Raw genomic sequence first — 27736 nt, forward strand, 5'->3', positions numbered from 1 at the left:
TAAACGTCTGGGGGAGGATCCGAGAATTTTTCACGGACGATCTGTGGAGGTCCCGACCCTCGCCCCCATTGTAAGCGTGAAATAAAAGGCCCTCTTAGTGTCCACAAGGCAGAAACAGGAAAAAATAAAATAAAACAGAATACGAATGGACACAATGTATGTCCATATAAAATATCAATGTATAAATAAGCGCTAATTTCAACATTAAAGAAAAAAGTTGGACGGATTTCCAGGAATCCATAATGATTTGAAATTTATATAGCGAAATGCGTAGTTTAATTCTCTTAACGTGTAAAACCAAAAACTTGTAAAGTAAAATAATAAAAAAGGAGCGACAGGCAAAACGCATTTGCCAATCGAAAGTACAGTACAGTTCGAGTAACACGCGCCCTTTCTTACCGTCAGCGCCCTCTGTCAGGCGATAAGTCAACGCGCGCTGTCCACCTCTCCTTTCTTCATCCGAACGTCAATCGTTGTAGCACGTGTTGTCTATGCTGTTGTGACGCAACTGACACCAGGTTTTTTTTTCTTTTTTGTCTGACGCAAAGCGCCCGTCGGGCTGCCAGTCCGTTGTTAGAAATTCAACTCTTTTTGTTTGTTAGCAAAATGATACAAATTGTAAATTGAATCTCCTGTTCCGGCCACGGAATTTATCGAAGACGAGTGATTAACCCGCACAAACTTCTAACACAAGATGAATAAGAGTGAGTGATGCAGATTTTTTTCCGAAAAAATTCAAATTTATTCGATATTCGTTTATTTTAAAGAAAATTTCAATATGTGAAATAATTAAGCGCTTCTAAGTTTAATTAGATCTTTTCTCTTGTTCGATAGTTAAAAATAAAAGCAATTTCAAAATTCATTTTTTTTCCATTTTAGGATGATTATTTTTGTTTTGATTAAAGGGGGAAGAAGTTCTTCGCTGAAGGGATTGAAGTGTTATTTTTTTAGATAAGTCGAAGTCCTTTCGAAAGAAAAATTATGAAAAATTGAAATGAATTTAGTAGAAAATGTTAGAAAAATTAATTAAATTTCAATAAGTTTTCAATAAGACAGATTTTTGTCCCAAAATGAGAATAATTTCTATTTATTCAAGAAATGAAATGTATAACCTATCATTTTAAATTAATTTCATTCAAATTATTCTGTACTTTATTAATATTTCTTAGTGAATAAATTCAAAAAAAGTAACGAAAAACTTAAACCTCGATAGCCTATATCACATCAAGGTTTAAGTTTGAAATGTGTTATTTAAAAGCGTATAAAGAATTTTTATATTATATTCCAATAAACTTACACAAGTTTTTCACACGTAAGTGATATTTTTTAAAATTTTCTTTTTCTATTAATTATTTAAATAAATCTTTCGCTATCCAAAATCAAACGAAACTTCTACAATTGATTAAGAAAAGGCAGCTAATTGTATTTAAATTTAATATTGTAATTTTCTTTTACAATTTTGCTCTCTCGACTCTTCAGAAATAAATTTACATACGAGCCACGTTCCACTTTTCGATTGAGACATTTATGCCAATTATCGGATGTCTTTAATACATTTAAACGTATTTCTACTAACATTTATTAACTAGAGTTTGATAGTAGTATTATTTGATGCCTAATTAGTAATTATTAAGTACATTTAGCGATACAAGACTCTCTTAACTTAACTGTTAAAAGACGCTAAACTTGCTAAACTTAAAGTTTATAACTTTTCTAAGCTTAGTAATTATAGTAGTAATTTATAATGCAGCTATCATATAGTTTTTACAGTGCAAAATCATAATTCCCCCGATAGAAATTATGATATGATGCATTTTAGATGCGAATTAAACAATTGTTTGCAAGTATTTACAGCAGTAAGCGTTCGTTTGCATTTTTCTTACACGAAAAGTGATTAATAAAGCAAATTCAAATTATTCGTTATAATTCGTGTGTAGAAAAGAGCGATAAAAAGATGAAAGCATTACGGTTTTATTATCATAAATAATTGCTTTTTAATTAAAAGAATCACCATTCGTTGAAAACTGATAGTAACGCGTTTTTTCCAGTTTTGCACATTGTTTTTTGATATTAAAGAATATTAGCGAAATTTACAATTCTTTATTTTAATTAATTTGTATTTAAATACACACATATTTTTCAGATTTATTCAGGAATTAAGTAAAGAATCAGAGGTAAATCTTTTATGGAATAAAATGAAAATATTACTTATTTGCGCAAATTTCCTGAAAATGAGATAGAACACTTCTCAGTTTCGTGCTCTTCACTTGCAAATTTTGATTTTATCCGAGATCGAAGAAGGTAAATATTTTTATAACTAAAAGTTACTCGTATATACGGGAACTCTAAACACGCGTGTAACTTTTAGTTGTAAAAACAAATAAATTTTTAAAATGTTTAGCACAAAATAAAGAATAACTTATAATGTTACTATGTAGAGAAATCATTAAAACGAACATTTTTAAAACATCGTAAATTCTCAAAACTTTACGTAATAATAAGCGGAAAGTATAAGCTATTCATTTAAAAAACACCAGCAAGTAGTAGGGCCTATATCGCCGTTTATTTTCGACTACTTCCTATGATACACTTGATATGAAATCATTCTGTAATACTATGTCAAGATTTTATTTTTGGCTCCCTCTTTTTTCGAAAAAAGATATATAAAAACTAAATAACCGACCATTTCTATCGAAACTTTCACCAAAAAGTTACGGAATTGCCCCCCACAGAGCCAAAATTTGAAAATGGAAATATAATACTGATCATGTTTTGATACTCCCATTTTAGGTTCCCCTTTGCGCCTATGCACCCGTTGAACCTGCCTAGTTACGGCAGGTTTCAAACGCCATTATCATCTAATAATTAATTATAGTTTATTAAAACGCTGTTAATTGTTTATAATCCGAAATTTATAAATCATTAGTTAATGTTACCAGGTTAAGTTCTAGTCTGGAAATGTTTGGTATTGATTTGATAATTAATATCTTATTATTATATTTATAAAACCCCATTTGCAATGCTACAGCTCGATTTGATTTTAGAAATTTATTTTTTTTATCAGTTTAAGGATTCGTTGTTTGGAGTAGAAATGACTCCGAGGAGGAACAAAGAAGCCAAGCTCGCTCTTGCTATTTCATATGGTTTATAATAAGGCCAAAAGAAATTTTCCGCGTCTTGCATAGAGGTATAAATTGATTCAAATACGGTTTTAAAAGTAGAGAAACGCTTAATAAATAAAAATATACAAAAACAAAAGCACTTCCAGTCGATTAGATTTCTTCATTTACATAGATTCGAGAAGTTGAGAACGAAGGAAATTTCAATTTAAAATCCGAAATGTCTTCAACGATTTACAAAATTCTAGTGCAACGATTGATATTTATTTTGATGAATGAAAAAGTATACAAAAATTAAAGAATTAAGACATTTTAATGTTAATGTCTTTAAAAAAAGACATACAAACAGGACGTTAAGAGAGGAAATTACAACGTAGAAATTAAGCGACATTTTAAATTTGTAAATGTAATTTTATTGTTATATGAAACGTTAATAAAATTAATAAAAAATAACTTAATATTTTGAAAACATGAAACAAAAGATATTGTTATGTATCTTACGTACAGTACAGTACGTAGAAAAGGCTGTCTAAAGTGTTGCTGGAACCATTCTGCCTGAAAGAACGGCTTTAGTTTATAAGAAATATCCAAATTAATTCTCCAAAAACGTTTGAAGAGAGCAGAGAAAATGCTTCATTTACAAAATAATTTACATTTAATATAGGCTTAATTGTAGGAAATCAAAAGGCATGGGAAAAGTGAGGAATAAATAAAGTAGAAATTCAATGATAATGTAATATTGCTGTAGATAAATAACCTTTTAACTGCAAATATTTCGGAAAATATGCAATTATAAACTTTGGTAAAGAATAAAAGTACAAACATCTTGAACGAATTTCGAATCATAATTTGAACAAATCCAATTTGTTCTTGTTTTTGCAAGAATATTTTACCTTCTTCTCGAACAACGTAACTAATTTATCGCAATATCAACTTTTACACAATACATTATGCAATACAATATTCATATTTAGAGTCGAGGATGCAACTCAAAATATATATTTTCATTGTTTAATGCTAACTGCGATGTTAAACATAGCTTTTCTTTTCTTTTCCTTATCATTGTTTGCCATTATATTCAAGATAATGTTAATTACAATGTTAAAAGCATTACAAAAAGTTTTTAACAATTTAATTAACATTAAAATAATGACTTATTTTTAATTTTTAATTTGCTTTTTGCATTTATTGCTATTACATAGACCAAGAAATATTACTTTGACTTTATGAAAACGGCCAGGAAATAGTTCGTTATTCAACATCAATCAATTAGCATAGAGCAGGAAAATCTACGGTAACATACGATTTTGTTTATATTTTTACCGAATAAATAATTATCTCGATTTCAGTTTTACTCTCCATGCTGTTACTTAAATAACACGGTAAAGTATTGGAATCGTGTCAAATTTGATTCTCCGGGTTTTATGCAAACCTCCACGTTTTGAGACCCCCTGAACCCAAAAATGGAGTAAAATTCCGCGGATGTGTGTGTGTGTGTGTTTTTTTTTCAATATCTCACAGTTAAGAAACAAAATTTGGCATAGTAATTTGTATATAAGGGACATTAATACTCCTAATTTTGGAGTACGGAACTCGAGGGGATGGAAACAGAGTGGAGTCGAACTTAATGAAAATTTTACTTGTTATTGGCATTTAGAATATTTTTAAAACTCGAGACGAGTTTTGAGGGTAGAGACTACCCTCAAAATTAAACTTTTTTAAAATAATAATTAATAACATAAAAGTTATTTTTTAATATAATCTCATAACAGATAGCGCTACACACCATTTTAACTTTGTACTAATGTGTCTTAGTGTTTCTTAAACATAAATATTTTTCGTCGGGAAAGTTATATTAACTCGTTACTGGATCTTTTAGTTATAGTTTTATGTTTAACTCAATATATTATTTATTATCATTTTCTTAATCGGCTGTTTTTTAATTTATAAACTATGTTTACTTCATTTCTTTAAAAATAATTATTTTAATTCTAAAACTTGGACAAGACTAAATTATTTGAAAGATAATTATGCCTAGTAAGCCTATATGGCACAAAAGCTCAAAAAGGTTTGCCCTTTGAGCCTGCGTGTCCTTGAGCAAGATTTTTTCATAACGTAGTCTATTCATTTGTTACGTATGCTATAACAAACGAATAGACTGCGTTGTGTATATAGGAATGTAGGATAACACAATACAGTAGACTAAGCGGGAACAAAATAAATATTTGCTTTTTCTGGATTTGTTTTTTATTTGTTTAAACGCGAAGCTCCCAAAATTCTCAGCCTGGTAGAGAGGCAATTATTCTTCTCGAGCTATATTAGTGATATGTAAATACTAAGAGTTTTGTATCACTAAATAAGACAAGTGTTAGTCGAATGTAACAATAATTTTTTGTTTTTTAAATATTCAACTATTTTTCTTACATCGAGAATTTTATTAATGTATTAAATCGTGTATCAGTGAATGTTATAATTAGTTGCTTTTCCTTCATTGTGCGATGAAAGTTTTCTTTTTCTCTCTCATAACACGGAAAGTTCAAAGAAAATTTTTATTTATATTTCCTTTTTGAATTATCTCGTGCCAATATATTGCACTTCCTGTACCTAAGTCTAAATATTAAATAAAACTATATTGAATTTTTCTTTCTAGAAACCTCTCATCTATTGATAAATTTCCTTTTAACAATTATCCGTACATACACAATTCTAATAATGTACGTAAGTTTGTTCTGGAATAAGCTTTATGAACGAGAATACAAATAAAATTTTCAAAATATACTTTTAACCATTGAAGGAAAAACATAAAATTCTGATAATGTATAACTTTTCTTTTGATATATCGCTCTGACCCCATCAAGTGAAAAATTAGGTCTTACACTTTAATAAAACATGGAGTAATCTCTGTTATCATTTTACAGAATTTTAAAGTTATAAGAGAAAAAAAACCGATAAAATATATATTTTTATTTTATATAACTTATTATTAATTGAAAGGGAAATTTTCCAAAATGATTTTGAAATCAGTTTTTAGAACTGACCACAATAAATTTTTTAATTAATTATTATAAAAATATTTGCTAGATTAAAACGTATTAATAAAGTATAATATTTTACTTTATTTTTATTATAATTATTAATTTTTAAAAATCAAATTAAACAAAAAAAAAATACAAATAAATTTTAATATATTTTAAAAAACTAAAAAAAAATTTCTTAGTCATATTTTACGAGATTGGGGAGGAGAATGGTGGGGTGGCCTCACCCACAACGTACTGTACACTCGTACACCATTACAGTGCATTTACACATATCTTGATTAAATTCTGCATTTGGTTATGTTTATCGAGTTTCGAGTGGGAGAATGGAGGTGAAGCCAACCCTAGCAAACATTAAAGTTTGTTTGTTTGTTTAGTTAAGTTATGGCAACGCAACACTTGGACGATCTGCCTAGAGTAAATGCCTTCCGACAGGTCTTTTTAAGGTTAACTGGCCCCTATTCAGGCGTTACAGACGCGAAGAAAACCCGGAAAACGCCACGTGGCCTGAAAACTCCAGACTGTCCTGGCGAGGCGCGAACCCATGACGGAACTCCCAGTGTTTAGGGAACGGAACCGCTTGGCCACAGGTGGGCCGTAAACATTAAAGTGCATTGTCATCAGACTTATGTCCTAAAAGTTTTGGCCTTCTATCTTAATTAGCAGTAGTTGAAATTTGAGTTGCAAGAATTGAGAACACGATATAAAGCGAATTAAATAATAATAATAATAATAATAATAATAAAACATTGCAGCCTCTTTAAAATGATGAAGATATTCTTCATTTTAAAATGAGAAAATAGATTTTCACACATTTACAATAATATATACAGTATATATAGTAATATAGTAGTAATAATATTTTCACACAGATTAAACACACATTTACAGCAACGCGAACGCGTAACTTCTTTAATTATGCCATTTATATGCATATCTATATTTAGTTTGAAAATGTTTATTGGTTTCTTCGTCGATAGATTTATATCATTATAATTGAGTTATCTAAATACAGTTAATGGCTTTCGTTTATCCGCATCTATCCAATCACTTTACGTTAGTCAAAATAGAAAAGATTAAAATGCTTATTTTTTATCATCCATTTATTATATTGAAATAAAATATCGTCCATTTAATTAATCTTTAAGGATAATCTGGATAAAATTTTCATTTACAAAATGGAAAAGTGTGTCCGGAATGAAACTGAATTTTTAATTACAGATTTAAAAGCCATCGATGATTGTTAAAAATCGAATTAGCGGATCTAATCTGGCAATTTTTGGAAGGTGAGTAAAATTCAAAACAGCAAACACACGCCATTTACAAAGTTTATTTCGGACAGAAATGTAACGGGGCAGGAAATTGGGTGACGTCACAAGCGCTCTTGGTAATTATATCGCCTCTATAAATGTAAGCAACTTAGCAAAATTCGGCCAATCAGAAATATGATTGGATAGATTCAATACGAAAATCGGCATTATTAATTAAATTAAAACAAGTGCCTAATACATTTTTAATTGTCTTAAATCACTGAACAGATAGTAGCAAATTATTTAATTAGAAAGCTATATGTAATCGTTATATATATTTTGCTCACCGTTCTTTAATAAAAAATAAATATAGTAATAATCAAATTTTTTGATTACCTGTTTTTATTCTAATGACAAAGATCATAAAAAGTAAAATGTTGGGCATATTTATAAGTATTGTATTATCATATGCATTATATACTGTATATGGTACATATAATACAGATTATAGATATGATAACACAAAAAAACCTGTAAACTATCAAAATGATTATCAAATTTTCTTGTTACCTTATAAATATGTAATGTAATAAACACGTATTTTTTATTCCGAGTAAAGGAATAGTCTATTTCCATAAAATTCCATAGTTTATGCATCAATAACTTTTATAAAATATTGTAGCTTAACAGTTATACAGTCCTAAAAACTTCGCTAAAATCAGAAGTAACATGCAAAAACCTGTGCAGATAAATACAATAGAAATTATATTACATAAAAAAATAAAAGATTAAAGAGGATTGTGACTACTCTGATGCACGGATTTTAATTTAATTAAATAACATCAAACAGAATTTAAAGTCAGGCAAATAAATTTCTAAGAAGAAAAAATAAATCTAGTTCTTCAAAGCACTAATCTTTGGAGGCAGAATTTAGAATTTTGTTAATTTTAAACAGAAAAAACAAAAGGAAGATTATATGCTCTTTTCCACGTTAATGACGGAGTCTAGAATCTATTTTTCCTCTATTGAAAATTTGATAATCATTTTGATAGTTTACGGGGAGTTTTTTTATTTCGATTAATATTAGGCGTCTTGAATTTATTTAACTTAACAGAAGAATATGAATGTAACATATTACTGATGGCTGTAATGAAGATGAAAGCCAGACACATAATGCACCTTCTTTAGATAAATAACAAAAGATACACAGAAAACTTGACCGCAAAGACAGCAAATGATCTAAACGCAAAACCCCTCAAAATATTCTGTTAAATTTGTGTTTTTCCCCCTAGTATAAACAAACTGTGTAGTTTTATGCGTATTTGTTTACTAAAGTACTTGTGTTTCTAAAAATGAAAACATACTTATACTTGAAGAATTAGTTGAAATACCAAATACTACAATACCATTGTAGTGTACTAGTATAAAATACTATTAAAAATAATGGCATTTCATTACTTTGTTAGTATTGTGATCTTTTGGGTCATACAAAATATCATCGAAACAGATACGCACTAATTTATCTCATATTAAATCAGCCATGTTGAAATGATGTGGAAAAGCTATAGGCTTACTTTACATACATTTTTTTAAATAGAAAAAATTCGTTAAATTTTTATTTTTCGATGAAACTATTAATAAATAATCATTTTTTATTAAGAATAAAGAGTTTTGCAATTTTGTATTTATACATAGATAAGAAGATATTAACTAAAAAAAAACTATATATAAAACGAAATTTATCTCAAACGAATTTCATTTTTGAAAAGATGTCTTAGAAATACTAATTTTTAGATATATAATTATGTATATGAACTTATGCATATAAATAAATGTATATAAACAAGTCATTTGTCGTAGATTTATACATTGATGACTCCCTCATTTCATCATGATGACGAAATCTTCAATAGTAAATCTCGGATCTCCTTTTTAATAGAATGAAATATATTTTGTTTCATATTTGTATTTATATTTTTGTTCGTTATTGTTATAATTATTCCACTCAAATAATTCCTATAACAACGTCTAAAAAAATATATTTTCTATATCATTATCAATATTTATAATTGAAAATAAGATTTTTGAATTAACCAGAAAAGCTTTAATTAAAAGATCTCCGTGGACCATTCAAAATTTTGTTTTTGAATAAAATACTGTGGCATGCCCTGAAATAACCTATCTTTTAGATGGGTCATTTCTATTATATCTATCATCATAGAGATTTATATTTTAGTATTTATTATTAATTTTATTACTTCCTTTTACCTTCTCGGCTGTTAAAACAACAGAAGGAAAATATTGTAATCGGTTAAATTTTGACTCTTTGAATTTTTTGCATTTCTCGAATGTCTTAAGGTCTCCCGATTAAAAAAAAACGGAATTCTGTATGTGTCGGCTTGTATTTTGCTCTATATCTGAGAACTCCCTTGGGATACCTCAGAAAATTTTGATATTTGGCAGAAATAATTCTATATATGGCATTAATGCTATTACGTTTAGAAGGTTATAAATCAAGGGGAGGGGAGATAGGAGTAGTAGGAGGCATATCGTTAGTAATGTCAGATATAATGAAAATTTTACTCGTTATTGTCATTTACAGTTTTTTTTTAAAAAAACACCCCTTTCCAAAATAAGGCTTTTGCCTGTTATAATAATTATATATATATATATATAATATATAGAAAAATAAAAAAGCCATGCCAGGAAAGTCGTGCAAGAGCCCTTAATCTTTTAAATTAATAATTATAGTAATAAAAAAAAATAAAGTTTCAACTTATTAAAACATCATAGTGGATAATGGAACACTTTTTTCCATTATTTAATTTAAAAATAATGGAATCTGATAATAATATTCAAAATGTAGGGATGAAATCGATTTCAAATTATCTCTGGGAGTAGTATGGTAATTTTAAGCTACGATTTCAAAATACCTCCTCAAAGAACTTATCATTTGTACCGGTACGTTCCATCAGAATAAAACATGGAGCGAATACATGTAAAATTCCGATCAATCAGCCCGCTTTTTCAGCCAGATTCTGATTGGAACTTGAGATTATGCCATATTGAGGACAATTATTGTCTCATCCATATTGGATAATGTCACTTTGTTTCATAATGTCTGCTCCAGTGTTGTAGAATACAAGGCCGTCGAGAGGGGAAGCGGGGATTTTTCTCCGGACTCTGAAAAAACTTAGGGGTCCATAGTGGCTCTTACCCCGTAAATTAATATTATTTTTGATTAAAAAATATAATTGTTTAAGACTGATTTTTATTAATAAAGGAACTTTCTACATATTCGTTTAATTTGTTCAAAAAAGATATAATAAAAAGGACCCGCTTTATCCCGTGGCCTGGTAGAGCATTAAACCCTGGTAAGATGATCCACCTCGAAACCTGGGACACTGAGAGATTAAGTTTTATTATGGCAATAATCCTTAACAGATGGATTTACGTATACAATACATATGTAAATGACAATAAGTAGGGCCTAATTGGAGTGTGCCATGTAATACAATTAAAATTTTTGTGACTTTTTTATTTTTCAAGAGTTGAGGCTAGCTTTCAATATTGTGTTTCATTCAATACAGTTTTATTCAATAAAACGTACCACGAGTTGTAAGTATAAAAGAAAAAAAAATTATCATTTTAGCTAAATCGGGAAGAACAACGCTCAGGATTTATTTGAAGACCGGGGTTTAATCAACGAAATTTGTATCTACTGAAGGCTTCGATTTATTATTTACAGCGATTAAACTCTCGGATTTCACGTTTCTTTATTTAACAAATTCTAAAATTTTAATAGTAGACTATAAATTTTTCTTATTTTTAAATCTAAAACACGCTTTGATGCTTAAAATTTGTTTTCTTTCAGGCGATATTACAGAGGAAGAGGATGTTACTAATCAAACTCTGACGTCTATGATGACGTTCGACGTCATCAATCGTAGCGTATGGATTGTGGACGTAGAGTGGCAAACATCCAAAGATAATTCGACGTGGTGGACTACCTGGAACGAAAACAATGATACCATTTATCTAAGCGTCACCAACTGTACCAATCAAAGCGAATCTTGTAATGGTACCAACATAGTGCCCGAGAGTCCTCCTTTCAACTTATGGCAGACCATAGTTATTGCTGTTCTGATAGGAATATGCTCCCTCCTAACCATAGCGGGTAATATATTGGTTCTTTTGGCGTTTGTAGTGGAACGAACAATACGTCAACCCAGCAACTATTTCATTGCTTCTTTAGCCCTCTCCGATCTTTTTATTGGAATCATCTCCATGCCGTTTTACGCCGTATACGTATTAGTCGGAAGGTGGGATCTAGGTCCTATTACCTGCGACTTGTGGTTAGCAATCGATCATACCGTATGTCTGGTTTCCATCTACACTGTATTATTAATCACTATCGATAGATATTGTTCGGTCAAGATCGCTACTAAGTATAGAGCCTGGAGAACCAATACCAAAGTGTGGTGGATGGTAATCACTACTTGGATTGTTCCGTTTTTAGTCTTTTTCATTACAGTTATGGGTTGGGAACATTTTATTGGTTATCGTGATTTAGCTCCCGGTGAATGTGCGGTGCAATTTCTTAAAGATCCCATCTTTAATACTTCTTTAATATTTGGATACTTTTATCTCACTCTCATTGTACTCTTCGTCCTTTACGCGGGAATATACAAAACGGCCAGCGACATGCAAAAGAGATCCGAAGCCAAACAGAAAAAAGTGCAATCTTTGGTCTCCATGAATAAAGAAAAATCAGAGGAGAAATCCGTTTTGACAACATCAAAATCGTTCGGCAAAGAAAAAAGAAAACTTGAATCAAACAATGTAACAAATTCGAATCAAAGAAACACAGATTCGACAGAAGGGCAAAATACAGAAAAAAAATTCGAGACGTCATTTACTGAAGAAAAGAAAGAAAATTCCGATCATTCGAGCAGCCCCGTTTTTGATTCTGACGAAGAAAATGCTGCCCCTCAAGCAAATAAAAAAGAAAAGCGAAAATCCGCAGGTAGATCGATAGAAAACTTAAAATCAATTCCTAAAATACAACCCATTCCTCCCCCTCCTCCCCTGCCTCCTCCTCAACCACTCTGTCAATCTTTAAGCAGATCGTCAAGAAATAACGAAGAGAGCAAAATAAAATTACTACGTGCAGAAATGGACGAGAGAAAATTTAAAGATAACGAAAGACCTGGTAATCTGAACGTGAGTTACGTAGATCAAGAATGCCCTTCGACGTACACACAACTGCCAACTCTCTTACATTTCGAAGGAGGAGAAGTAAAAGATATAAATGCATTACGTAACTCGGGGGAAAGCATTAAAGCTCGAGACGAAATGCAACCCATTGTGGACCCCGAACGTTCGGCATTCTTAACGATTTCAAAAGAATTATCATCTTGTTCCAAAAAAGTATCTTCTCTTCGACAGAAATTTAAAAAAGGAAGAAGCAAACTAAAAGGAGAAAAAAGACAAAAGTCTAAATCAGAAAACAGAGCCAGAAAAGCTTTGAGAACAATATCATTTATTCTGGGAGCATTCGTGTTATGCTGGACTCCCTATCACATTTTAGCCGTTGTAGAAGGTTTCTGTTCTGTTTCGTCCGGCTGTGTCAACCATCATTTCTTTTATTTTACTTATTTTCTTTGTTACGCCAACAGCCCTATTAACCCATTCTGTTACGCATTGGCCAATCTACAGTTTAAGAAGACTTTTTATCGTATTTTAAGAGGCGATTTTCACAGAAAATAAAACCAATTAAGCGAATTAACATTTACCTACCGATAACAATTAGCTAAGAAACACGGAAAACTTTCTAGTGTTGCAATCTTTGAGATTTTAGCTGTAACGTCATCGCTTACGTAGTCATTTCTCCATTCTAAACTGTGATTGAAGAGTCAGATATATATATAAATATATATAAGTTAAGTAGAATAAAAGTTATAATTATTGTTTTATTGATGGTTAATTGACGCTTACATTAAAAAAAAAGATGCTTATAATTTATCTCTCTAAGAAATTTCGTTCTGATTTTAATTTAATAAATTTAATTTTTTTAAAGGCTAACAATTGCTTGTTTGAATTTGATTATACTCATATTATGAAAAAATTCAAGTTTTAATTTGGGTTAATTACATACACTTTCCTATTTTAATCATACTTTTCATCAAATTATTCTTAAAAATAATGTAACAAATTTTTAAAATATAGCTTCTCAAAAAATGTAAATTTAGAATTGTTGCTGAAAAATAATACATATTGAAATATCAATATAATTATAATTTTTATATTCCATTTTTCCAACAAAATGTTTTTATATCCTAAAATGTGATTCAAAATTTTTTTCATTAAATTAATTAACGATAATAGCCTAATGTATAAATTTACGCATTTATTGTACCCTACAAAATGTATATTAAGCCTGATATACAGGAGGATCGTAATTAAAGCACCCATATTCAACGCCGTAATAAATTCTAAATAGGCCTATACAGTATATTTAGCAGTCCAAATGTAACCAAATCTGGTATATGGTAGCATTAATTACCATCAGCCAGTACAGTAATAAATTCGGGAAGACACAACAATAGCATTTCGAATAAACTTTCCGGTTACATTATTCATAACAGATGCAGCAGTTTAGATTTCACAATTATGCATATAAATTATTTCATTTAGAAAATTATTTCTATATTCCTTCTAATAACTCAATGCCGTGACGTCTATTTTAAGCATTGATTTTTGTTGAGTAATGACCTTGATATTTTGAAATGTTTACTTTTACCATAAAAGATTTCTCAAATAAGTTACTTATAAAGTAAGCATATAATAAACCTAGACATTCCGAGCATCTTGTATAATTTTATATTTGCAATGCATTCCATACGCGAAAATATTCAAACTATTCAATATATGTGCTGATTGAAATTTCTCGTCAGGCCAGAGAATTTCAATAAAATAGTCCACATAATGTTTTATATATTCATTAACATATAACTTATTGACAAGACTGTCTTGTTTATAAAATCACGCTGCCGTCAACGGCTGCACACCTTAGAGGTATGAAGGAGTACATGTCAGGAGTTGCAATTTGGCACAGAGTATTTGGTGCCAAAATCATGCGCACATAAAAGTCAGACTTGTAGGTAGTCAAGGAACCAAGAACCGAGTCAAAATAAAATACAAAATGGCTACACACTTTCTACAAAAAGGCACTAGTGCGAGATTTGCGCATGCGTTGCTGGTTGGGAAGTTTGAAATGTGAATTTTGACAAACGAATCTTTGAAAAAAACCCATTTACCTGTCTCATGTTATTCCCGGCATATCTCTGGTCGCGACCTGCTGACCTTGACGGTTGACCCGAGATATCTCGTTTCAGCATCGGAACGTTTTTGAAACTAGATGGCGCTAGTCGTTATAAATTTTATATTATAAAACTAACTTCCAAAATATAATTTTTTCTTTTTACATTTATTAATATATACATTTTGTTTGTGCAAAATAATAAAATAATTTCGGACGATACAATAGCCACTGTTATTTTTTTTCAAAAACGGGAAATTTTCATTAGGCATAGACAGAAATTCACCCGAGGCGACACGCAACGGAGAGAAATTTCGACATTGGATAGGCTGATTTCACCGAAAATGCATCTTGGACGACCTCGTGGCCGGCGAAGTTTGAACGATCGCGCTCAAAACTAGCGATACCAAAGAAGATTGGAGAATGAGAACGAGACCTGCCATGACATAGCTTGTCCCAAATACGGCACTCACGTTTTACTTGTTTTAAATATGGTCTATATATTTTATTTGTAAATATGTCAATGATTTTCTTGTCCGAAATGATCACATATCACTAATTTTTTTAAGCCCTCGGCATGCTAATCCATTCCTTATACAGTATATATTGACATGACTTTGTTGTTTATTTGTGAAATTTCATTAGGAAGTGGAGAGTGAATGTGCATCACTGTTATTGCTTGAAAACAATATTTTGTAAACAGCTATATGTCCCATGAATTAAAATTTAAAAACAGGCGTTTTTGGCAACCCTGTAAATGCAACAAAGACCAGCTCTGCTGTTTACTTTTTCGCAGGACAACTTCGAAATTCTCTAATTGACGTAATTTTATAAGAATCGTAATTTTACGTAATAATTTGAATAAAATCCTTCGTCCATATTAGCTAGTTGCAGGCTTTTCAAATGAGAAAACTGAATATCACTTAGTGCATATGACGTGGTCAATATGGGTATTCTCAAATATATAAAGTATCCTTATTCATTTAAAATTATTTTACAAAATTATTGTCGAATGGATTATTTTCCAAAATAATTATAGCACCGAACAGTTTTTCGCACAAGTCCAAGAGATAGACTATATAAAATGAAATCTTATTGGAACTTACGTTATTTTTCTACGTTTTATCAAATGACAGAAGTTAAGACACCATAATTTAATTACTGTTTAATAAATATATAAAATTAACAGTTTTATAAATAAAAAAAATAAATAAACATAAGCTGAAATTTTTTAGTCTGATACTTATCAATGTAAATAAAAGAATCAGAGAATGTAACTTATCTTATTTTCTATTAAAATATACAAAAATCCAAAAAATAATTATGCAATTTATAAAATTAATAAAAACAAAATGTCTCCTTAATAGCCTCAATGATTCGAGTACATTTGACGTGCGTCACAACTAATACGACAGGGTTTGCAACTCGTCGGTCATAGAATTGTTATCGTTCCACAACACAGTGTACTGGGCGGGTCTGATGGCGCTCTGGATGCAGGCGTGGCAGCAGATGAAAAAATCGAATTCGATGGGGTGGACGATGTTCGTATCCGCGGTCGTGCCCGGGGATGTTCCGATGTTTTCCCACTCCGTCTTCCAAATTTTCCGATATGAAACGCGTGGTGTCGTTTTTCCACGGCGACAAAAGTGATGGGTGGTTCGTATATCTTCTGTTGGATTCGTTTAGGCGCAGGCATTACGTATCATCGTCAATTCTTTGTTCACCGCTCTAGAAAATTGATCACTCAATCCGTCTCTGTAAAATATAATTTTTTCGGGTCTTTGTCCTCATGTGTTTCCATAGAACGATAGTAATTAAGTCTTTCATTATGTCTTTCGTATCCTCGATGGTCTCCATTCTGTTCTTCTTGCCGTTCGTCTGCACGCTGACGGTTGTGGCTATCTACTTGAATAATTGTCCAAACTTCCCACCAAAGCGGCAATCGACGATTTTATTTTTTTATTTTATTTCGTTTTCTTCGTTTTTATTATTTTTTAATTATTTTTAATTATTCTTAATCATTAATTTCAATTAAATTAAATTAACACGGTGAAGAAGGAGTTAATAATACAAATTGATGTTGATGTGTTCAGATAATAAATTAATTTCAAAATAATGACGCCTTCCTTCTTGATGTCTTCCACTTTCTCTGCGTTCACTCTCTCTCTCTTCACGTTCTCTGTGTTCACTCTCTCTCTCTTCACGTTCCCTGCGTTCATTCTCTCTCTCTTCACGTTCCCTGCGTGCATTCTCTCTCTCTTCACGTTCTCTGTGTTCATTCTCTCTCTCTTCACGTTCCCTGCGTTCATTCTCTCTCTCTTCACGTTCTCTGTGTTCATTCTCTCTCTCTTCACGTTCCCTGCGTTCACTCTCTCTCTCGTCACGTTCTCTGTGTTCATTTTCTCTCTCTTCACGTTCTCTGCGTTCACGCTCTCTTTGATTTTGATTATTTTCTCTTATCGTTCTTCTAATTTCTGCTTCTTCTTCTCTTTCTCTAATACGCCTTAATCGCATTCTTTCTCGATTCTTTCGTAGGCGTTCTTCTCTTTTTTGTTGTGTTTCGTTAGCACGCCTTTCTCGTTGTTTCACTCTATTTATTTCCCTTTCTCTTTCTCTTTTTTCTAAGATGTCCATTTTTTCCTGTTAGTATTAATGAAATTTCACAATTGATTAGTATTGATAGTTTGGAATATTTTTTAAATCAAAAAGCTGTATCTAAGCAATTATAAGAATTATACTAAAATTTTAAATTTTACTACTAATACTAAAATAATACTAAAATTATAATTAATACTATAAATTTAGAACCTAAGCTTTATCAGTCTAAATACTGTAGAGTACATACTCGATAAAATATATTTATCTTTAATAGATTACATATTATAATCAATTTTAAGCCGATAATTTTGTGACTAAGTTATTATTCTAATATTTATACCATACGTTTATATTAATAGAAATCCATGATGCAGTAAAACTCCATTATTTCGAAACTCAAGGGACCAAAAAACACGACTTCGAATTATCCGAACTTCTTTTCGAATTGAATTTTTTTGTAATTTTTGAATAAAATCATGACATTATCTATCTATATATATAATTGAGACGAGTTGATAATAATAACAATAATAATCAGCGCAGAGCCCAAACGGTTAAGAGTTTAAAGTTGAAATTTGGTACACAGTTAGGGTACGTCACGAGAAAGCACGCTAAGAAGGGATTTTTCGAAATTCCTCCCCACGGGGGAGAGGGACAGGATTAAGTCTTAACACTTCAATCAACGATGGAAGTGTTACGTAACAATGGAAGTGTTAAGAGAAAGCGACGAGCAAGACACAGATGCAGATTTTTCGAAATCGAACATATTTTTAGACCTATCTAAAAATTCTGTAATTAGTCTGGAAACAGGGAGGACCCAATTCTTGCATTCTGTGAAAACGGGTAAGGTTGACTATAACGCAATAATCTTTATATTCGCTAAAACGGTTAGGAGTTGAAAGTTAAAATTTAGTACACAGTTAGGGTACCAGATTTAAGTACCAAAGTGTTAAGTAACAATGATAGTGTTAAGTAACAATGGAGAACGAGAGAAAGCGACGTGCAAGACGTACGGGCGCTGGAAAAAAAAAAGAAAAAAGAAAAAGAGTAATATGTTGGAACATATTCGATTTTCAAATTCGACCTTTCTTTAGAAAAACTTAATTCGTTAATGAAATTACACCTTTTTTGTGACTATAATGTAATAATCTTAATCTTCGCTATCGTTACTTTTGCCCGAGCAACGCCAGGCCTACCTGCTAGTCTATATATATAAATAGGAATGTTTGGATGTTTGTTCGCTATAAAAAACTGTCGTTTAACCAATTGCTACGAAACTCGGCAGTTACGTTTATATAACGCTAACTTAGATAATGTCGAAAATCCCACCCCAAAATATCTATTGGATTTCTGTAAATCAATTCATTTTTATCTCCATTCGATTTACTAGTTTACAGGCAGCGCCACAGATGGCGCTGCCTGTAATTGAGCAAATGGAATGTTTGAATCGAATGTAAATCAGCAAATACATTTTCTTAAATTTAAATCGTAAGAAAATATTCTAAAATACAGTTAATAATAAAGGAAAGGCGAAGAAAACCTTAAAAATAATTGTACTTTTAAAGTTCAGAGGTGTGCTGTTTTTTTATGAAATAAAGAAAACTCCCGTAAGTACGAATTCGTCTTATTTGACGTAGTTTTCTGGTAATGTTGTGGACTGCGTGGAATCGAAAGTGTTATCCTGTGAAAAATCTATAAAAATTTAATTTTCCACATCTAACAACTCGAGTTTTTTTTTTCATTTCTAAATGATACTTTCTGAATTCTAATAAGCACCCTTCAGTAACAGAGTGCATAAAACCACCAAACTCTGATAATTAGTCGGGGTTCGGGCATGGCGAGCGGGCTGGAGTTTTCGGATTTTCTTCAGGTTAGTAACACCTAAATAGAGTCCAGCTTCCCATAAAAGTCTTCCCGGGATGCATCTCCCTCGGCATATCGCACACGTGTCGCGTTGCCCTAACCAAATAAACCAAACTAATTCTAACGAGCGATTATTTATTGTGACATCGTTACAATGCCGGGCTGCAACTTTTCGTCACAATGTTCTCAATTCCTTTAGTCCTGTACTTTATAGTTTTCCTGTTAGCAATAGAGTCGTGCCGGTTATCTATCTAACTCCGTTCAGGGAAAAATTTTGGATAGATGTAACGTGACTTCCTGTTTGCATCGTAAGTTCATATATAGTTAATCTGGGCTTCCAGCTCCCAGGGGCGGATCTACATAGGGACTAATAGGGCTTAAGCCCTGGGCCCCAAGTGTCAAGGGCCCACAAAAATTGAATTATTACTATAAATTTTTAATACTTTTTCATTAACAATGAGCACTTATCGATATAGTGTCACTCAACACCATTTCATAAATAAATATATTTCAACTCTGATTTTTATGTTATTAAAAATGAATTTTTTTAAACCGCAATTTAAAGAATCTTAATTGCTCCTAACCATATCTAGTCTCGACTTTCGTCTATTCTCGAGATTAAGAAAGGACGGACAGAAACACAGATAGACAAGAGATATCAGTCGGAATTTATAGGTCTACAATTTTTTCAAATTGCAGCCCGATAATTTATTTTATAAACGCGATATTTACGAGAACATACTTACCTCAAAGTTTGTACAGTTTGTTGCAAAAATGTAAACACCTTATTATCACATAAAGGTAATTATTATCGCATTTTTACAAGAATTTTTTTTATTCAAAGAAATCATGTGAAGTCTTTCGGACGTTAAGGTTAACAACTTCGATCACGTGCGTATTAATAGTAGATCGGTATTAATTAGTAGTCGTTGATCATTCTGTCTTCCGGGAGGTCAACGACTTCTTTTGGCGAGCCCACCAGTGACCAAACGGTCTTCGTACCCTGAACACTGGGCGTTCAGTCGTAGGTTCGCGCCTCGTTCTGACGGGATAGCCACGTGGAGTTTTCCGGATTTTCTCCACGTCTGTAATGCCTAAAGGCCAGTTTCTCTTAAAAAGACATCCCGGAAGGCATCCGCCCTAGGCAGATCACCCAAGCGTTGCGTTGCCATAACTTAACTAACAAACTACTTTTGGTCGAATTACTTCGACTTCCTTCTGCAACAGTCTCCTTCCGATCAGAAAGCGTTATGGTGGCATTCGAGTAGGAAAATTGTATAATACAAAGTTACAAAGAGCATAAATATGTTTTAAGTGGTTTTCGAGGGTGCCGAGCTTAAATATATGATCCGTTTTTCGCGAAATTTGATTGGTTGGCAGATTACCATTTGATATTCGGCTGCGAATGGTACAGTTTCTTAGAGTTATCATTAGGAAAAAATAAATCAAAAATTTTTTTAAGATATATTTTCAATTGGAGTCAACTTGACCAATGAGATTGTACCATTTTGTACCGCCGAGTAGCGCGATAAACGTGACAATGGTAGGCTAAAATAACCAAACTCTTTATATAGTTTTCGTTTCAATGTTTGTTATATTATAGTGTTTGATTTATATAACTACAAAGATTTTCTTATGTAAGGGTTATTTATCGTCTACAAAAATTTTTTTAAATGTGTTAGATTGATCACTCGGTGCGATAAACCTTTGTAAATATAAATTAAATGCTATGATATAATATAATAGAAGGATTAGAAGTACGAAATAATCTAATAATCTTAACCTTTGTTGTTATTTTTTGCCCAGGCAACGCCGGGCTCATCTAGTCTTATATAATTTCACCCGTTAGCCTTGTTAACGATTAAAGCTAGGCGTACGCATACTATCGTTAATACGCAGACGTGTATTTTGTATTTAATCGTCTTTGGAATTAGCGAAACAATAGATTTTTGCGAAAAATGTCCAAAATAATTAAATGCAAAACAGATTTCTTCCATAACATATTAACAAATTTGTATAAAATACAAAGATAGTTCAAACACTGCAAAACTGGAATAAAGTATGTCATAAAAACGAAAACCTCTGAACCTCACAAGTGAAATTTCAGCATAGTTTAATGCAGAAAAAAACAAACGCTTTCGATCTACATAAGAGATCTTCTTGAGGTTAATATGTTCCAAAATGGAATGCGAGGAAAGGAATATTTTAACATCATTTGAAAACTCTTAAATACATAAACATTGCATAAGTGTATATAAAATGATACAAAATAACAGAAATTCTGTAATACATAATAAAATGTAAGTACAAACGAGAATTTATAAAAACTTTTTAAGTAATTTTTTTATATCGACTGTTCTTGTTGGTATAAAGATTGCCAGGCATAAGATAATCGTTTTTCATCCCTAAAATTGGTGCAACAGCCCTTCTTTTCAGATTTGAATATCTCGAGAGTTTCTAGTGTCCTGATTTAGATCGTTGTATAATGAAAGCTTTGTCTAGATAGGTTTGAACGTCGTTGTCTGTGGCGTACCTGGCTAGGACGGTGTTGTACTGTATTTTCTTTTATCAATATCGTATTTGTGTTCTGCAAGCCTTATTTTGAGTGATCGCGTGGTGGTGCCGATGTACTCAAGATCGCACTCGAATCTATTGTCTCTCAACGGAATCCTATAAACTCCAGGTATCCTAAGCATGTCGGTGCAGTGCCGTAACTAGGGCGGTGCCAGCGGTGCCCAGGCACAGGGTGCAGTCCCTGGGGGCATATAAATGACCTGGACCAAGTTTTATATCATAGTTTTGGGGCGTAGTTACAGAAGCTTGCACCGGGCGCACCGGGCGCATAAAAGACTAGTTACGACTCTGTGTCGGTGTTGTCCTTTCCGTTTCTGAGAATATTATAGATAGTGGAAGCACGTTTATCAATTAATCTATCACCTTTATCTACAAGAAAGATTAGAAAGAAATCTCACACACAAATACCACAAGAAATTAGATTGGATCATCAAGAAACAACATCGAAATATTGGTTTGGTGTACAACTTCGTCCACAATTAGTTTCCTGGGACAACATATCGCCCTCATCCTTCCTCATCGACGCCATAAAGTATGGCCCATGTTTGCACCCAAACTACAGTACAGTATTGCTATCCTGAAGATATCGTGCCAAACATTGTTGGCATGGGTGAATGTCAAAAGGAACTTTATCGATGGAAGGAGACTTTCAAGATGAAATCGTTTAAGAAGAATTGCCAGGAGGAAATCACAAGGAAACTTCTACGAGAGAGAAAAAAATGGATGTCTGACAATCATATCGTCTGCTAAAAACAGATAAAAGTAGATCGATGGTATTGTTAACCCTTAAGATCTCCTATGTAGATCGAAAGCGTTTGTTTTTTCTTCATTAAACTATGCTGGAATCTCATTTGTAAGGTTCAGAGGTTTGCGTTTTCTATAAAATACAAAAATTTATTTGATTCTGAGTACAAACATTATTATAAATTTCATTTCTAGTAATCAAATGAATACCTTAAGTCTCCTATTTATAATCCAAAAATTCAATTTTATTTTAAAATATCATTTGAAAATTTGTATTCCATTTTGGAATACTGTATTTAATGTTCCATTTAAAAAAAAATTTTCATAACGTTCCAAAGTTACGTTCTTCGCCCGAAGATGGCATTGATAAAATGTCGAAAGTGCTTGCGTTGTAATAAAAACTGTTTAACGTCGATGGACAATAGTTATTTCTTGTTTTAAATGTATAATATTTTGGCGTGGTGTTCTAATCACTTTGTATACAACAATGTATATAATTGGTGAAACCGAAACCGAAAATGCCACTTCGGCATGAAAACTTTCCTTATAAATACATAAACATGATGGGTGATTTCGAATTAAATTATATTTATGAAAATCACCAGACCAGATAATAATTTCGAATTTCATCGCACGCGTGTTTCGAATGATCCGAACTAAAATGTATGAAAAATCCTATTCTCTTGTGTGGAGACTAGACTTGACTTCTAATTACCTAATATCGAAATAACAAGGTTTTCTCAGAGAAACATAGATTGATATTATCAGAAAGTATATTTCGAAATAAAATTGAATTATTTATTCAAAGTTGCAATTTTTTCGTTCCTGTTCCCGATTCGATGAATATATTCAATATTCATCAAACTGGTGATTATTTTTAACTTTTCAAATAAATAAAACAAATTCTTCACTAAATAAATTAGAAAAAACAACTTACGTGAAAAAAGTTTGTTCAATTCCAGCGATCGTTTTTGGCAATTCAATTCTGGCAATTCGTTCGATTTCTAAGATTTTCGATATTTCCAACTAATTTCAAATTCAAATTTTGGAATACATGGCGCTTTTCTTACAAAATATTTATAAAATTCAAATGACATAATGGTCCAGGTGGCAGTCTACCGCTCTGGGGGACCCGGGGTCGATCCGGACGGGTCGAAAAATCCCCAGGAATTTTTCGGAGGTGGTCCGTCCGGATATATCGGGTCCTGTCTCTCACCACTCGGCCGCCTCATTGTGGACCAGGCCGAACCCATAATAAGCTTGCTTAAGGAGCCCACATGGCGGAAAGAGTTATAAAAAAAAACAAGTAAAACGGCGAAGCCATTCATGGGACGAAACTATGTCTCGGAGAGCGCGAGCAACGCATGCGCAAATTTCGCACTCGCGCCTGTGTATAGAAACAGTCTCATCATTTTGACCCGGTTCTCGGTTCCCTGATTACCTATAAGTCTGTTTTTTTTGTATGCGTATGACTTGGGCATCAAATACTCTGTGCCAAATTGCAACTCCTGACATGTACTCCTTCATACCTCTAAGGCAGCGGGTCAAACTCAAAGTGCTTAAGTGCCAATTTTTTGTCTCGAGTATGACAACAGGCCAGATGTTTTGAGATTTTGTAGCCAAAAATTTTCTAAAAAGTAGCCCAAAAGTAACCAACTCAAAAATTTTTTTTTAATAACCCAAGATTTCATAATAAAATAAAAAAAAACTCCTTAGTAGTTTTCCAGCAATAACTTTAATCACAGAACAAACATTTTCGGCCAGTTTACAGACCTGAAGCAGGTCTGTAAAATGATCAGAAACGGGGATCGCATGACTCAAAATACAAGCATAAACTGTAATTTACTAATATGTCGAAAACACGCATTTTATGGGCAAAATAGAATTGTGCAATAAATGATCTTGCCAAGACGGACTTTAATTTGAAATTCAAAACATGAAATAGAGAAAACATAATGTAAACAAGAAATTAAACACAAAAATAAATCAAATAAGATAAATATCTCCACGTAATATGAATAAATAGAAATAAAAACAATAATAATTAGGTTCAACAATTTTGTTTATTAAGTATTATTTGTTTAAGTATAAAATATCACATTTTCTTTGGTATCAAGATGATAAAAGAATAAACAAATAGCATTATTGATGTTGCGGACCGCAACTAATTGTCTCGCGGGCCTTATCTTTGACATGCCTGCTTGAAGGTGTCCAAGCCGTTGACAGTAGTGTGATTTTATAGACGAGACACAATCTCGTCAAAAAACTCGCCCGTTACGTTCGCATACTTCTAACTTAAATAATGTCGTACATCCCACCCCAAAATATCAATTTAATTTCTATAAATCAAATAATTTCCATCTACATTCGATTTGCCGGCTTTACATGTAGCACCATCTACTGGCAAAAAATTAAAAAAATAATGAACTAAATACTGTATAATTCTTACAAAAAAGGATATAATTTAAATATACTTAATTACTGCGACATAGTACAAATATTTATAAACCACAATGATAATGTTACCACGTGAACATCTTTTGATTCTGTGTATTTTCAAAATGTTTTGTCTTGTGACGTCGAAGGATGCAACATTCTGTAGTTTTGGAACTTTGGCAGTCATTACTGGACTCAGAGATTGGCATAGCAAGTAGATTGAAAATTGACGTGTAATATCGCTATAAAGTTAATTACAGTGGAACCTCGCTTAACGAGCTTAATTCGTTCCAGAATCTTACTCGTAAGGCGAAACACTCGTTAAGCGAAACAATTTTTCCCTGAAAATCGATGTAAAATACGATAAGGCGTTCCATGCCGAAAAAATATTGCCATATACAAATATTTTATGTATAACGTTTATTCAAAGAAAATTACACAATATACATTGTTAAGAAGCATGAATCATCATCTTTTCTTCTAGTACGGAATGAACCAACCTGAAATGCGAATTCGATTTGCAGAAAACAAAAAAAAAAAAAAAAAAAAGTTTGACAAACATTCTAAACGATATGCCAAATTCTTGGCCCATGTAAAAACTATAATTAAATACTAGAAATTAATTAATTTGACTAGAGGTAGGCAGCGACTTCTTTATAAGCTGTTTTTTAAAGTAATTAGCTGCCTCTAATTTCATTATCTTTGTGTAAGGATCGAGTTATAAACTGCGTAACCTAACCGTAGCCGTATTCGTAAATGTTTGCTACACTGGATATCTATGGCAATAGTTATAAAATACCGTAAGGCCGTTTCTGTATCCGTTAAGGAACTTCATTATTAATAAATTAAATTAACATATAACTCATGTAATTTGTTATTTAATTATATAACGTTAATAGCATGTTTAGTAATTTTTATTAGTATTTTATGTAATACACGAAAAAATTTTGTTGACTATATTTTAAAAAATTCAAATAAGATGAATTTGAACAAAACGTTCCATTTTGGAACGATGAATGATAGCCTGACGATGACCTATCGAAAATAGGCTAAAAACGTTTGGAATAAAGAGAAAAAAAAACTCGGTAAATTAAATTCAGGTGTGTTGGTATTATAATTAACTAATATTGCTGGGAAGGAGATAGATAGTAAGGAACAAACTTTTTTTACGATTTACGAAGCAATCCATCGTGAGCAGGAGCAAAATCATCGGCTGATGTTGACAGATCTAACACTATAATTATTTATTCATTTTATTATTATTCTATTTTTTTTATGACCGAATTAACTCTTATCTTAAAATTTTATATTGTTCAGAAGTAGCATTGTCGGTCAAAAGTTACGTTTCGACCAATTTGTTACTTTTTGTCCAATCTGGCAACAATGGCATGTACGACTACGATTGGTAAAATGGAGAACACTGGAGAATATAAAGAAATAAAGTGAACTGGCAAAGTGACCCTTTACATTGATTGGGTATACTTGTCATCGACCTTTTCACTTTTAATAATAATAAAATCGCCTACACTGCCAACAACGCAATCATAGCAGCACATTCTTCACATTGGCGTAGCCAGGATTTTGTTATGGGAGGGGCCTAGTAGAAGCTGTAATTTTCTGGGAGGGGCACCAGGTTAACTGGGGGGGGGGCGTGCCCACCCACGCCTCTTCCTGGCTACGCCCATGATTCTTGACCAGTATGCATGTTGTTTATTTGTCAGTTTCGTCGATTGTGTATCGACTGATGGCGACTTAGCACATGCGCAGTTCAACTCGTATGCCTACTGTAAAAAGTTGATCTATTCAAACTTTTCTTACGGAAGAGTTGCTCAACTTTCCCGGCAACATTTAAAATTTTGGTTGCGCTATCTGTTTTCATATTTTATTAAAATTTTTAAAATATTTTTAACTATTATAATACTGCAAAAAGCTTAATTTTGAGGGTAGGGATGAATTTTATAAAAAATTGTAAATACTAATAACGAGTAAAATCGTCATTAAGTCCAACCCTACAGGAGGTATACACAAAGGCGTAGCTAGGGGCGGCCCGCCCGGGTGTCACCCAGTAGGCCTGTGCCATAAAAAAAGAAAAAAAAAGTCAACGGCTCGCCTCCCATGACAGTTTCTTCGCTATGAAGAGACGCCACGAGAGCTCGCACCAGCTGAAAATCTTACTATGATTTATTCTATAAATCTAAACTAATACGTCGCGACATCGCATATTCAATGTAGCGTTCAAGTTGCTGGAGTGCGAAGATATTACAATTCAACAGTGTTTTATAAGAGAGTTAAAAAGAGTGACACCACGACATCCACACCGGGTGTCACCCATGCTAGCTACGCCACTGGGTATACACGACCCCCATTATCTCCTCACCGCTCGACCTTTAACCACCAAAATTTAATAGCATCATTCCCCTTAAACAAAGCTCCCTGCAAAATTTCAGAAATTTTCGACAAAAAGCACAGGAGTTATTAAGCTTCAAAGAAGGTGAATAAAATCGTGCCCCACACAAATACATACCCTAACATTCATTTGAAAATTACTCCCGATTTTTTTTTTTTTTTTTTTTTTTTTTTGCATTTCTCGACGTTTCAAGGTGTCCAAAAATGTAAAAATCTGGAGGGGGGGTTCATTTTTTTGCTGGATCGCCATACTTTTCCTCTGTTATAACAGCTGAGAAAGTAAAAGATTTTCTGATAGGTACAGTACCAAAGATGGGTATACTATAGATTACTGCCTATGAATTTCGTGTGTTTGGGTATATATCTGAACTCGGGACCGAGACGAGTTCA

The 27736-nt window shown here is 32.2% G+C and overlaps 2 protein-coding genes across 2 annotated transcripts; one reads left to right on the top strand and one right to left on the bottom strand.

Annotated features, from left to right (window-relative positions):
- Positions 1–471: 471 nt before the first annotated feature.
- On the top strand, positions 472–13441 carry LOC136989136 (muscarinic acetylcholine receptor gar-2-like). Its single transcript, XM_067287236.1, has 2 exons — positions 472–704; positions 11279–13441. Exons 1-2 carry the CDS (start codon positions 695–697, stop codon positions 13171–13173), a joined length of 1905 nt encoding a protein of 634 aa, XP_067143337.1. The 5' UTR covers positions 472–694; the 3' UTR covers positions 13174–13441.
- Positions 13442–16786: 3345 nt separating this feature from the next.
- On the bottom strand, positions 16787–17359 carry LOC136988986 (uncharacterized). The gene has a single exon (XM_067287003.1). It carries the CDS (start codon positions 17357–17359, stop codon positions 16787–16789), a length of 573 nt encoding a protein of 190 aa, XP_067143104.1.
- Between the last annotated feature and the right edge of the window lie 10377 nt (positions 17360–27736).

Source organism: Centruroides vittatus, unplaced genomic scaffold, assembly GCF_030686945.1.
Source record: "Centruroides vittatus isolate TY-2023 unplaced genomic scaffold, ASM3068694v2 scaffold_435, whole genome shotgun sequence".
Classification (NCBI taxonomy): Eukaryota; Metazoa; Arthropoda; class Arachnida; order Scorpiones; family Buthidae; genus Centruroides; species Centruroides vittatus.